Source organism: Podarcis vaucheri (assembly GCF_965113315.1).
Source record: "Podarcis vaucheri genome assembly, chromosome: 3".
In the NCBI taxonomy this organism is placed as follows: domain Eukaryota; kingdom Metazoa; phylum Chordata; class Lepidosauria; order Squamata; family Lacertidae; genus Podarcis; species Podarcis vaucheri.
In genome coordinates, this window is record NC_138761.1 from 125,678,885 (window position 1) to 125,693,182 (window position 14,298).

General features: G+C 42.9%; 1 protein-coding gene across 2 annotated transcripts in view; it reads left to right on the forward strand.

Annotated features, from left to right (window-relative positions):
• The first annotated feature begins 308 nt into the window (after window positions 1–308).
• LOC309528742 (uncharacterized protein) overlaps window positions 309–14,298 on the forward strand; it is a 50,988-nt gene continuing 36,998 nt past the window's right edge. Inside the window, exons 1-8 of one of the 2 annotated variants that reach the window (XM_082216354.1) lie at window positions 314–727; window positions 1,023–1,062; window positions 3,161–4,780; window positions 5,337–5,402; window positions 6,272–6,372; window positions 7,125–7,213; window positions 7,498–7,643; window positions 14,103–14,255. In XM_082216354.1, the coding sequence (XP_082072480.1) occupies window positions 593–727; window positions 1,023–1,062; window positions 3,161–4,780; window positions 5,337–5,402; window positions 6,272–6,372; window positions 7,125–7,213; window positions 7,498–7,643; window positions 14,103–14,255 (2,350 nt within the window). In that variant the 5' untranslated portion in view covers window positions 314–592. Of the gene's footprint in view, window positions 728–1,022; window positions 1,063–3,160; window positions 4,781–5,336; window positions 5,403–6,271; window positions 6,373–7,124; window positions 7,214–7,497; window positions 7,644–14,102; window positions 14,256–14,298 lie in introns of those variants that run through there. The other variant, XM_082216355.1, reaches the window with a different exon arrangement.

Consider the following 14,298-nt stretch of genomic DNA (forward strand, 5'->3'; position numbering starts at 1 on the left):
GCCCCATGACCTGGAAGCTGTCTACAGACAAACGCCGGCTCCCTTGGCCAAAGAGCGAAATGAACGCGCAACCCCCAAATAATCCGCGACTGGACCTAATGGTCAGGGGTACCTTTACCTTTAAAAAGAATACAGAGCAGGTGCCTCATGAACCTCTCTGGGAATGGTATAAATAGAAACAATCTTTATTATCAAATTCAAAGGCATGTTTTACAAGAACTTAGAGAGTACAGTCCACAGCTAGCAAACGCCATCTACCCACATTTGTTTTTATGTCCGTCTGCAAACTTATTTCTTGGGGGCTTGGCTTATTAAGCAAAGTGAAACTTACTTCCAAGTAAACATGCAAACATCCTCTCAAGCAAGTGAGCCCTCAACTATTTAATTAGTGCTACCTGGCACCTTGTGATCTGATTGGATAATAGAGTGCTTTGGGTGGAGAGAGAATTGGCTGGCCTTGAAAAGTGAGAAGGGAGTCCTGCAACAGGCTTCCCTAAGAGAGAGAGCAAGTGAAGCAGCTGCAGCAGACACTGAATGGATTAGGAAAGGAGCAACTGTGGAGATACTTAATGGAGGGGCTTGGTAAAACTTTATGATGAAGTTGCTTTTTCCACTGGCATTATTTCTTCTTTTGCTTTGCTCTTGCTCATTAGGGAAGGAAACTACTAATCAAGCTTCCAGGGTTTTCCCGACACCAAACTTTGATGTAGGAAAACATAATGAATGGGTGAGTATTGGTGCTGTCCTAAGAGTCAAGTCAAAACACTTCTTGCCCCAAGAGGGCTTCATGTAAGCGCCTCATTCTTCCATTTATATCCCATGTACCTCCGATAGAAATAGCCACATATGTTAAATAAACGCACCATTTCCTCTGTAAAGTAAACTGTGCACTTCCCGGAGTTAATGGGATTTTGGCACTTAATAAGCAGTGAGCCCTGGAATGACTGTGTGTAGGGAAAAGCACTTGTATCTGTGCTATACTTGCATAATAATAAGAGTAAATCCCTTGGTTTTCTTTTTAGGCAGACACAAGTCTTAATGGATCCCAGGAATCAAAACCAGGTGAGCTTTAAAATTGACAGTGAAGGAGCAAGGTGATTCATTCATGGGTTTGACAGCAATTTTGTACTGTGCACAAGTCTTGTTGGGATTTGTGTACTTTGGGGGGGGGTGCAGTATGGCTGCAGGGGAGGCTCAATACCAAAGGGATGATTCAAATGGTGAGGTAATCCCTAGAGGCTAGTTGTCTTCCTTCCAGGATGGGGAGTGGGGCTGCTGCAGGGCAAGGGAGCCTGTGAGCAATGGATTTCTGCTGCTGCTCTTCTTCCCGACTAAGCCCTTGGGTTGGGCTCTGCTAAAACAAAGAGGGAGAACTGCGAGAGAAAATGTCAGTCCCTCTTTTAAATCTGGGAAGCAGAGGTGGTGTGTTTGTTTTGTATCCCCCACACTTTAAATGCACAAGTGCCCACAGGGCAGTATTTACATTATGTTTATTTCTAAAGTATCACATTACTCCCATGGCAAGAAACAGCTGCCTCTCCTATTCCAGCTTTAGGGTGTTCTTTGAATTTTGCAGATCTGGTATTTTCATGCCCCTCAGATGACCACCAGTGGGATTCTGTGATTTGATTTATTCTTTGCCAGTTTTCCTCAAGCCAATGTTTCGGGCTCAGCTACGTGGGTTATGAACTTTGCAGCTGAGCAAGGAGAAGATTCAGATTAACTGAGGAACTGGAACTGGGCTGTAGCCCCATATCCCTGGAATCTCTCTGTGTTGGGAGCCCTTGGGAGGGAGGTGTTGGGCTCAGTGCCTGGAAGCTGCAAAGAGAGCCATAAGGAGGAGAAGTCAAGCAAAGCAAATCCCATTACTGGATGTGATGGCTCAGGTGCAAGAAGATGGAGGCTGTTATTTCTGAAACATATAACCCTGATCGACTACCTATAGTTCTCAGATAGTTGTATTTGTGCTCTTGATAGCTTACAGCAAATGGGATAGGAATACAAACTTCCAACATTTTCTTCAGCAGATTTTGTCCAAGTGGCACAATGATTGACTGGTTGGTGTCAGAAGATTAGTGTGGTGTTTTCCATACTGTCACAACCACAACAGTGGCCTCCAGTCAGCACCAAGGAGCAAGTGCTGTCAGCTTTTGACATACATGCCAACTGCACGTATATGCCAAGAAGTAAAATAAAATGATTTTTCAGCTTCATTCTTAACCCTGGATGATGTGGAGTTGTTTTATATCTGGAAAGGATGTGTGAAGAGGCCCTGTGATAAATCTTCAGAAATGTTTTCTCTTGCCTTGAAAACTGGCAAATCGCAGTTGTGTTACCTCGCAAGGTGTGTCCAGAGTCAGCATTATTTTGAAGTTGCCTAAACTCAGGCAGGCTTCCACTTGTTCCCCAACCAGTGATCTGTCAACATCAGCAGTCTGCTTCTGGGTTGGGGGGCAAGGGGAGCTTGTCTGAGCAGATCTTTTATGCTGTCTCTCTTTGTCTATTGTAGACCTATAGTTGGCCTGTGAGCAATATGGGTATACTGCAAAACAGGTAGAACACCAAACTGCCTGGCCAGATTGCCATATGCATAACTAATACAATGTATGAAGTGCTTCCAGATGCTCAAAGCATTGAATAAAGGCCAAGAAACCAGGCCAGTCCCTACTTAGCTTTGCAAATGTGCTAGCAATTTTGTCGTTCTTCTAATGCAATAAACCAGGCATAGGCAAACTCTGGCCCTCCAAATGTTTTGGAACTACAATTCCCACCATCTCTAGCTAACAGGACCAGTGGTCAGGGATGATGGAAATTGTAGTCTCAAAACATCTGGCTGCAATAAACCAATCGTGCTCAATAAATGGATCCTCCAAACTTTCATTTGTTCTGCCACTACCCCCTGAGGAAACCCGCAGAATGTGCTGAATTGGAACAAATGGCAATTGGTTTTTTCGCAAACTGCCATCTATTCTGATTAGCATGAAAGAGCAGGTTTTCAGGAGGAAAATGGTGGGATGAAGGCAAAACCACTCAGACCTGTGCCAAGAAAGCATAGGACAAGCAGAAAACCCCTTGGACCCATGCTTTCTAGGCTCCGAACAAGCGGAAGTGTGGATGAGCCCAAAGTGATGGTGATTGTACACCTTCTTTCATCTTCCAGCTACAGAATTGGGATCCCCTTGGCTGCTGGTGTATCTTCCTGTAACGAGTTGCCACGCTGTCTTGGAGGGCGATGCTGGAACTTTCTCTCCTCCAGATCTGAGCAGGATGCCAGGCAACAGCTGGTGCAACTGGACTGTCTGGGCTGGTCCTCACAAGCACATCTTGATTTACATAGAAGGATTTGAAGGGATTTCACAATGTGAAGAAAATCAGGATAAGCTCATATTCCAAGGAGTCTTATCAAGTGTTGAAAGCAAAGTAACTTATGCATGCAGAAACCATGGTACTTTGGTGTTTGCTGCACAGGCTGTGGCCGTCCACATAGTGTTTTTGTCAACAATGTCTTCTCACAACCATAGTCATAAATATTTTAAAGGACGGTATTATGTATTTGAAGATTATGAAACTTTTACTGGTGGTGAAAGGCCAGTTGTGAAATCTAACAGCAGTGCTGGATTTTCTCCCAAGTCTTTTATAATGCACTCTCAGCATATTTTGGATTTTGTAAACACTAGCAGAAAGCTTAGCAGTGAAAATGGGCTTCCTGCAACTAGTAAAGAGAGGTGGTGGGGAAATAGCAAGGCTACAAGCTTAGAATCATTCCTACAGCCTACGGTTTCTCTCTTGAAAACCAAAAAAAAAGTTACCTTGAAACCTCTTGATATAAAGAGGATACATGTTGCTAAGCCAACTATTGATGACATTAGGAATGGGAATGAAACCTCTTCCAGCAACTTCAGTAAAACTCTAGTCTTAGAATCAAGCAGTTTTGAGAATGAAGACAAAGCAATTATGTTCAAGCCAATTGCCTCTTCAGCCACACTACGTGTGTCCCAAAAGGTCAGAATGATGACAAAATCGGTGGCAATGAAAGGTCATGGAACTGTCACTAAATCTGTCAATCTTCAAAATAGTGGGCACAGAACCACACGATGGAAGCCAGCATACATGAGCAATACTGGGAGAACAATATTAGGAACATCTGCCTTGAGTGGCACTACTTTTCCACAAATGTTCATGGAAGATCAGAGAACTCCAGTTTCACCTCCTAAAAGTATCCCAGAGAAGAAGCAAGAACAGATTCCTCACTCACTGCTGACTAATTCTGAGTTCTCCAGGAAAATCATGGATGAAATGGAATTTCAACACTTGGAACTGCAGGAAGTATTTACAGGAGAGCAGAGGAACAATCAAGCCTTTGGAGAAGAGAATGACAACAGTGATAAGTACATAGCAGTGACTACTGCTGTAGGAGAAAATGACTCTCGTGGAGCAGAGCAGCTCACTACAGAAATGCCAGACATTCCTACAGCCAAGCCAAAAACCTATCTGACCACTGTAGGGTACCCTAATGTGCTGCCTGCTCCTTCTCTAAGGATGCTTAATAGGAAACTCTTGGGCCCCACAACCACTACAGCTACGAATTTCCAGGCTGTTCCCTCAAAGAACTCAAAAGGTACCCAAGTAGAGGCAGTTTCTACTTTGCCTCTCAACAATCCAGTAACCAGAAACGCAGAGCGACCGCAAAAGAAACGCATAAACCCAAATCCTCCCTACTCACCTTCTGCTCAGGTGTCAAGTCATAAAACTTCATTGAAAGCAGAGAATAATTCCTATGGTAAGTCTTGTTACCTCTAAACTGCTTATCTGTCAGCTGAGGCTGGTAAATTAACGGAGCTAATTGGGGAAAGGACAGAAGAAATCCTTGCTAGCCTGTGTGTTTCAGAAATCTGGCTTAACTCCATTGAGCAGTGTGTGGTTTTCAGCTTTTTCTAGTGTTTGATATAGGAGGGGGAGTCAGTAACTGTTAGCAGACAAAACAAAATTGTCACTCTAAATCCGAGTTGCTTCACACATTGAATTTCCCCCACTCGTTCAGTACTGGTCAGTCACTTTTATTATGAATGGTCACTGCTCTTCCTTTGCAGAATTTTCACTCTGTACTGTTTGCATTTAATTGTTTTTATTTATTTATTTATTTTATTGATAATGGAACCCTACCGTTAGACAAATGCCAGCTTGTTTTCTCTTTCTTTCTTTGTGTTTGTGTCTATATTCACCTACCGACTGATATTCTAGTTCACAAAAGATTATGCCACAATCCATTTGTTAAATCTTTAAGGTACCACAAGGTACCACTAGATTGATATTTTTCCGTTGTCTTTCTTCCATAGAGAGGGATTCTGTTTTGAAGCTCCATGACAATAATTTTGTACTGGAATCTGAGCACAATCCTGGAGGTAACGTTTCCGTATCCCCTTCCTCAAGGGTGGAAGAACTTTTTAAAAACTTGTTTTCCCAGTGTAGTTTAATAATAATTAATAATAATTTATTATTTGTACCCCACCCATTTGACCGGGCTGCCCCAGCCACTCTGGGTGGCTTCCAACAGATATAATAACATAACAAAACATCAAGCATTAAAAACTTCCCTAGACAGGGCTGCCTTCAGATGTCTTTGCAAAGTTGTGTCGTTATTTATCTCCTTGACATCTCATGGGAGGGCATTCCACAAGGAGGGTACCACCACCAAGAGGGCCCTCTGCCTGGTTCCCTGTAGCTTCACTTCTGCCAGAAGGCCTTTGGAGGTGGACCTCCGTGTCCAGACTGAACGATGGGGGTGGAGACACTCCTTTGTGTATACTGGGCCAAGGTTGTTTGGGGCTTTAAAGGTCAGCTCTGGGAGCCAATGTAGATCCTTTAAATGGTTGGGTGACCTGACACATCACTGACAAAGAAATGATACTCATGCTGCAAGTAGGCCATTTGGGTGCAGGGAACACTTTCCTTTGTGCTCATTTATTTCCTGCATTTCTATCTCACCTTTTCCTCCAAGGAGCTCAAGCTTCTCCTTCTCTTTTAATCCCCACAACCACCCTGTGAGGCAGGTCCATCTGAGAGACTGTGACTGGCCTAAGGTCACCCAATGAGCTTCATGGCTGGGTGGGGATTTGAACCCTGGTCTCCCACGTCCTAGTCTGACATCTTAACCGCTAGACCACACTGGCTTAGGGGGCTGTTAGCTTTAAATACGGTGGCAAGCTGTTGGAATTGCTCTGCTATTCTCTGTATCCTCACTGTACTTCGGCAATCTTTGGGTCTTCTGCAGATCTTCTGTTTGAAATAAGTTTTGGTATAGAAAACAAAGGATGGAGCTCTCCCACTGGAAGTGAGTTGGAAAAAGCTCTCATACACTCTATTAAGAGTCAGGTAAGAAAACAAATGGCACTGGTTGTATGGTAAAGCCGATTGTGTTTGTAATGCTATATGTCAGTCCTTTTAATAGAGGAGCCTCAAGTCCTCAATTTTAGTTCTTTATTTTTGAGGTGGGGGCACACCTTGCCTGTGGCACGTCATGTTGATGCTGGTATCATGTCAGTTCCACAAAATGAGTTTAATAAATTTTCAAAGTGCACAGTTAGTTAAACATGGGTATTCAGACAAATTAAAGACAGCAGAAAGGTTGGATTTTCACCTTTTTGTGACGAATAAAATGGAAGCACAAAGAATCACCAGAAGGCACACAAGGAAATAGACATCTTTGGGGAAATGGTGAGCATTCACTATTTTTGGAATAATAAGAGTTTTTGTGAAAGAGATTCAGAGTGACTAAGAGATGTTGATATTGAGAAATGGAATAAGAATTTTGTTAGTTAGAAGAAGGGAAAGAAGAGTGGAAACATATTGAAGAGATATAATAGATATATAATACATATTTATTATAGGTGCAATTGAAACACTTGAAGTAAAGTTATAAAAACAAAATAGTATTTTTATATTACATATACTTGCGTAGTTGTCCCATAGTAGGAAAAACTGAGATCCACCATACCTAGGTGAGGCTTTTGTTGTTATTTTTAACAGGATATTAATTATGCTATCAGCACCTTTGTTTCTGTTGCCATTGATTTAATCATTGGTTATCTGTAATATAAACCCACAGTTGGGCTTTTTTTCTTCAGGTGCAAGAGAAAGTGAAACTCCTCTCAATCAAAGTCAAGGAAGTCAAGTTAAAGGAAATTATAAGGAAAGAAGAAACTGAAACTGATAGGTATGCCAACTAAGCTATAGATTGCCCTAAAATGGTAACAAACTTGGTTTAAAGCACCCTGAACTTGCGTGCTATTCTTTATCAGTTTCACTTAATGAGGAAAAGCCAACAATATTATTTCCAACCCTTCTTCCTTCCTTCTCTGTAGTAAACCTTCAACTTGCCTTCTGTCTTCTTATTCCCAAGCTGAGATAATACCTTTATTATATGTGCTCAGCTACTAGAGAAGGGGAGTGTTAATGTACTCACTCATTTGAAATTAATACTTCCATTTTTATATGTAGACAAAATGGTCCAAACCTGATATTCATGTTCTGGCTCCATCTAACACCAGAAGAAAAGAATATATCTCACTTATTGCATTTGCAACTGGAAGACCTTGGTGGAGCATCTGTGGAACTTGGCAAGGTTCAGACAGTTGTGGTGAGAGGTGTGTAAAAATAGTTACACTATTTATGGGTGGTATAAAATAGCAAGTTAGATAGAGATGGGGAGGTCTGGGATGGGAGAGTAAGGGGGGGGGAATTCCATAGGTCTTCCTATCACTAGCTAGAAAAGAAACTTTAATCATTCAGTGAATAAAGTTCTGGGCTTGCTATTTTTGCACCAGTGAAAGTAGGAGGAAAGATTAGGCCTTTAATCCACAGAACAATTAAGCTGATCACACAGAGCTGGATTCAACTGAACAATTGCATTAATGAGAGCCAGCACAAGAGGGCTTATCCCAGATAGGCTTGGGGAGTCAGGAGATCCCCCAGAACAGCAAACAGATCGCTATTGTTCCATCATGCAAGCAAAAGTGCTTTTGCAGACTGAACGATTGTAATAGTGTGATGTTGAATTACACCTTAACATTGTGTTGTTGTTGTTGTTTAGTCGTTTAGTCGTGTCCGACTCTTCGTGACCCCATGGACCAGAGCACGCCAGGCACTTCTGTCCTCCACTGCCTCCCGCAGTTTGATCAAACTCATGCTAGTAGCTTCAAGAACACCATCCAACCATCTCATTCTCTGTCGTCCCCTTCTCCTTGTGCCCTCCATCTTTCCCAACATCAGGGTCTTTTCCAGGGAGTCCTCTCTTCTCATGAGGTGGCCAAAGTATTGGAGCCTCAGCTTCACGATCTGTCCTTCCAGTGAGCACTCAGGGCTGATTTCCTTCAGAATGGAGAGGTTTGATCTTCTTGCAGTCCATGGGACTCTCAAGAGTCTCCTCCAGCACCATAATTCAAAAGCATCAATTCTTCGGCGATCAGCCTTCTTTATGGTCCAGCTCTCACTTCCATACATCACTACTGGGAAAACCATGGCTTTTACTATACGGACCTTTGTTGGCAAGGTGATGTCTCTGCTTTTTAAGATGTTGTCTAGGTTTGCCATCGCCTTTCTCCCAAGGAGCAGGCGTCTTTTAATTTCGTGACTGCTGTCACCATCTGCACTGATCATGGAGCCCAAGAAAGTAAAATCTCTCACTGCCTCCATTTCTTCCCCATCTATTTGCCAGGAGTTGATGGGCCCAGTGGCCATGATCTTCGTTTTTTTGATGTTGAGCTTCAGACCATATTTTGCGCTCTCCTCTTTCACCCTCATTAAAAGGTTCTTTAATTCCTCTTCACTTTCTGCCATCAAGGTTGTGTCATCTGCATATCTGAGGTTGTTGATATTTCTTCCGGCAATCTTAATTCCGGCTTGGGATTCATCCAGCCCAGCCTTTCGCATGATGAATTCTGCATATAAGTTAAATAAGCAGGGAGACAATATACAGCCTTGCCGTACTCCTTTCCCAATTTGGAACCAATCAGTTGTTCCATATCCAGTTCTAACTGTAGCTTCTTGTGTTACTGTCTCCTAAATCAATTTAGAAGTTGATTACATGGCATCAAATGGGACTGAAACTTCATTCTAGTTGGTATCAGTTGAAGGATGCAATCCAGGTATTGCATGCAGTTTGACCCACATAACTCTACAGCATACAACAAAAGCCTAATACCTGCTTTTCTCTTCAGGAGAGGAAAATTTGGAGCAGGGAAGCCATTAAGGGGCATGTGTAACTTTTTCCCACTGAGAGCCAGTGTGGTGTAGTGGTTAAGAGCAGTGGCCTCATAATCTGGGGAACCGGGTTCGCGTCTCCGCTCCTCCACATGCAGCTGCTGGGTGACCTTGGGCCAGTCACACTTCTCTGAAGTCTCTCAGCCCCACTCACCTCACAGAGTGTTTGTTGTGGGGGAGGAAGGGAAAGGAGAATGTGAGCCGCTTTGAGACTCCTGAAGGAGAGTTATAAAGTGTGATATCAAATCCAAACTCTTCTTCCCAAAAGTTGCTTCTCTCCAACCATCTGCCTTCCCCTCATGGAGTTTGAAGCACATTTGCCTTTGGCTTCTAGCACTTTATTTTACAATGACAGGTCCTGCTCCAAAGCAAGTCATTGTTGAAACCATGTACATGAAGACTATGGGTTATCCCCTCAGTGTCCATGACCCAGCTGCACTATGCATTTAAAGCAGGATCATGCCACTTTAAGAAGTTATGGCATCCCTGGGGACTGCAGTTTGTTAAGGGTGCTAAGAATTGCTAAGAGACCTCCATTTCTCCTCACAGAGCTACAATTCTCAGCATGATTTTGTTGGGGGTACTGGTCATTCGTTTTCAGAAAACTGTCTTCCTGAGTTTCTGCATGTAAGATGAAACTCTGGTTGTGAAGCTGGATTGTTTACACCAGTGCAAGGATAAGACAGTGAAGTCATGGGCACGCGCAGCACATTATTGAGAGTGACTAAGAGAGCGTTTTGGTTTTGATCTGCTGAGAGGATGCAAGCAGATCTGCCGCGGGGATCTACAGTAGTTTCTGTAAATAGCAACAGGCAATAAAGTAATCTGTCTCATCAATCGAGACTCAGGGCCAATTTCCTCACGCTTAGCTGCAGAATGTATTTCAGCTCTGCTAAAAGTCTGGTTGGAAGTGTGCTGGGCAAATCTGTTTATGGCAGCCTTCATGCCATAAACAGCAACAGGGAATTCTGAGAATTTTAGCTCTGTGAGGGGAAGAGGGGTCTTCTTACAACAAACTACAGTTCCCAGGATTCTTTTGGGGAAGCCATGACAGTTTAATGTGGTATAACAATGCTTTTAGGTGTATAGTGCAGATGGAGCTTTAGTGTTGTCAAGTTAAAAAGCTAGTGGTGGTGAAGATCATCCACCCTTGACATTTCAGCCAATTTTGTTGACATTCTGGTGCGCCACATGCAAAGTACATGCTTGAGCAGGATTTCTGGTGCAGCCATAATGGAGGTTGCACAGTGCTTCCACCTGTGAGGAAGTGCTTGTGACCTGCATAACCATGAAGTGATCATTGTGAGTGAAAGAACTGGGCGTGGGGTGGGGTACCATAGAATGGGACTTCCGGAGAGGTGCCTCCGGTAATGGAGGAATTCCTCTGATCAGGAGGAATTTGCCCCGTGGGAATTTGGGTCTCTACCGCCACGGCGAAGGCGGAGACCCGTTAAAATCACAGGCGGGAGAAGCCTGTGAACATGGATTCAGCGGGCACCTTTTGCGCCTCCCCTACTTGCGGGGAAACCTGGTTTCGGGGATCCGGAGTGACGTGGGGTGAGCGGCGCGGTGCTTCGAATCGTCTGCTTCTTCCACGGAGCGAAGCCGCATAGCTGTTGCCGGAGAGCACTGACCTTTTCCTGTGGACAATGACTCTAAAGTAATTACCCGTGAGTAGAGCTGAAGTGGGGGAATGGGATTTTTAAACGTTTAATTTGGCATCAAAACGGAGAGGTTCAATACAGGAAGTCCGCCTCCCCTTTTGTAAATAAACTAAAGCAATGAGCCTGCAAGCTGAAGTCTTGGAAAGCCTTTTGTAAAAGACTAAATCTCCATCAGCAAAGAACTAAACCCCCCCTTTGGAGACAGGAGAAGAGGGGGGGGGAGTGGTGGACTGAATATGCCTGTAGGAGAGAGTCAAGAGAGTTAAAATACCGCCGCTCAGACCCTGGAAATGGGCTGCTAGCAGGATCGATGTCTTTTGGAATGTTCATTGACAGCGATTAGAACGTTTATTGACAGGTAGCTAAACAAGAGAATACATTGTTTCTACTGTCTCCGGCTGTTTTTTAAAAGTAACTGAAAACTGAAACTAACTTTGGATTATTGGAACATTGTTTAAAAGAGGACAGTACTGACTAATACAAATATAAACTGTTTTCCCCTAGTGGAAGCTTTTGAAATTGGTTGCTCTGCAGGAGCTGGGCTAGGGGAATTTCCAGCTGCAAGATAAAGAATTGTGAGACTCTGGGATTGACCTTGAATCTCTTTAGTGTTATGGCAAATGGAAAGGAAAAAACAGACGGAATGTCAACAGAAGAGGCCTTAGCGGTCGTATTAGTGAAAATAAACGATTCGCTGGAACAGCTTCACAAGAAAACAGACGTGATAAATGTGAAAGCGGATGCTGCAAATATTAAAATAGACTTAATGGCAGAAAGTTTAAATAATCTGGGACAAAAGGTGAATACCAATACAGAAACCATCCAGAAATTGATACAGGAATCTACTTTGATACGGCAAACTGCGGATGAAGTCAAGGAGAAAACCCTTGCTGCTGAATATAAAGCAGCCCAACTGGAGAGAGAGAGAGTCCCATCCATACAAGGACAACTTGATGAACATAAGCTGACATTGGTTATGACTGAACCTAAAGAGAAACAGATGAATTTGAGGATCAGAGCCCTACCTGATAAAAAGGAAAGCTTGACAGAGTTTCAGGAGGAGACAGGACTAACATCGGTTGAGAAAGAGAGGTATTTGGGGGTTAGCATGACCGCCAGAAATGTGAATTTATTCAAGGATAAGTGTGAAGGACGTTGGATTGAAGAGAAGGGGGATTTGGAAATATGGGCAAATCTGAAGTTGTTATTGTTGGGCCGAGTTGCTGTGGTGGGGATGAGGGTTGCTGTGTTGTTGGGGATGTTGCTTTTGTTTCAAACATTGCAAGCTTTGGATGGGATGGATTGTTTCAGGAGGTGGCAGAGGGATGTCTCTAGATTTGTTTGGCAGGGCAGGAAGCCTCGAGTAAAATTTAAGATGTTGATGGATGCCAAAGAAGGAGGTGGACCTGCCCTGCCAGACCCTTAAACTTTGTTGTGAACCATATGCTTTTTGCTGGCTGAGAGAATAGTTGCTTCTTGAAAGTACTGAAGTGTTGGATAATGGCAGATGAAGTTGATGGACTATACTGTATGGAATTGGCGGAAATGACTGGCAAGATCCGAGACCAGGGAGAAGAGTTGGGGGAAGAAGACTGGAAAAAGTTTAAAGACTATTTATAGAAATATTGTAAAATTAATGAATGCTAGAAGAATGTTGGAATGAAGTTATATGGCTTTAGTAGAAATGTTATAAGGAATTAAGTATAAATAGATTACAGTGGTGCCCCGCAAGACGAACGCCTCGCAAGATGAAAAACTCGCAAGACGAAAGGTTTTTTGTTTTCGAGTTGCTTCGCAAGACGAATTTCCCTATGGGCTTGCTTCGCAAAACGAAGCTTGCCCCGCAAGCTCCAGGGATAGCGGGAAAGCGCAGCGCGTCTTCCCCGCTGTCCCCGGACCTCTTTTGAAGCAAGGGGCGGCGGGGAGAAGATCGCTTCTCCCTGCTGCCAGCCCCGCAATCTCCGGGGACAGAGGGGAAGGCGTGCGCGCCTTCCCCTCTCTCCCCGGACCCCTTTTGAACCAAGGGGCTGCAACGGGGAAAAGCAATCTTCTCCCCTCCGCCCCTTGCTTCAAAAGAGGGGACAGAGGGGAAGGCGCACGGGGCTTCCCCTCTGTCCCCGGACGGTCTCCATAGGAACGCATTGATTGATTTTCAATGCATTCCTATGGGAAACCGTGCTTCGCAAGACGAAAAACTCGCAAGAAGAAAAAACTTGTGGAACGAATTAATTTCGTCTTGCGAGGCACCACTGTAATAGAAAATTAAAGGAAAAAATAAGGCAAGAATGTGTTAAGATAATTATAGGATAGAAAACAGAGGAAGATGGAAAGGAATTGCTGAAACAATTAATAGAAGTGGAATACAAAAAGGGAGGTGTGAGGAGGTCGTTGGAAATAAGCGAATTAAAGATAAGATATTGAAAATGTTTGAGGTGTTTTTAAATTGTTTTTGTTTGTTTTTGTTTTGTTTTGCATGTAGTGTTTTTGTATTGTATTTGTATTCTTTTTTTCTTTTTTTCTGTTTGTAGTGTTGTGTTGAAACTGTTCGAAAAGTAATAAATATCATTTTTTTAAAAAAAATAGAATGGATGCTACAGGAAAAGTGGGAGGGAATTTTTTTTAAATGTCTACTGAAAGAGGTGAAGAAAAGGAGAAGATGGGAAATTAATCAGCTATAATACTTCAAATACTGCATGCATTGCTCATATCTAAAAAGGTAGCTGGCTAATAAAAGCTTTGTGCATGCAAAGACTAATCCTTAACATCAGGAAAAGCCAAAGCTTAAGGAAAATCTATTTTATTCCATACATTTGGAATGCCATAGCATTGCATACCCCAACATTTTCATTTATATTTTTGTTATTTTGACTTGTCCTCTGTTTTCAGAATTGTTTGTATAAGTTGTTTCTAGTTTATATCTGTTTAGCTGGGATTGTGTAATATCTTTTTCTTCTTGTTTCTCCTTGCACCTATGTGACTTAGGGCTGCTGTCTTGGTGTTTATTCTGCCAGTCCATGGGAGACATAAGTAGTGAGTGGCAGTAAGACAGCTTCCAATGCATACTAAATTCCTACTTAATTGGTTAGCTGTGGCTTATATGACTGGTAGTCTGAAAACATGCTATTCAAAGTTTATAACCATGTTACTGCAGAACAATTTTATTCTCTCTCTACCTGCCAGATGTGAATGAATGCAGCTCTGGGATTGGGCGATGTGGTGACAAGGCAATCTGTCGCAATGGATATGGTACATATATATGTCAATGTAAAGAAGGTTATGAGGATCGTTCTCCCAAAAATTCAGGAACCCTGTGCTTTCATAATCCATGGACAGGTATGTATTTATAAATGTGCTTTGGGATTTATTTATTTATTTA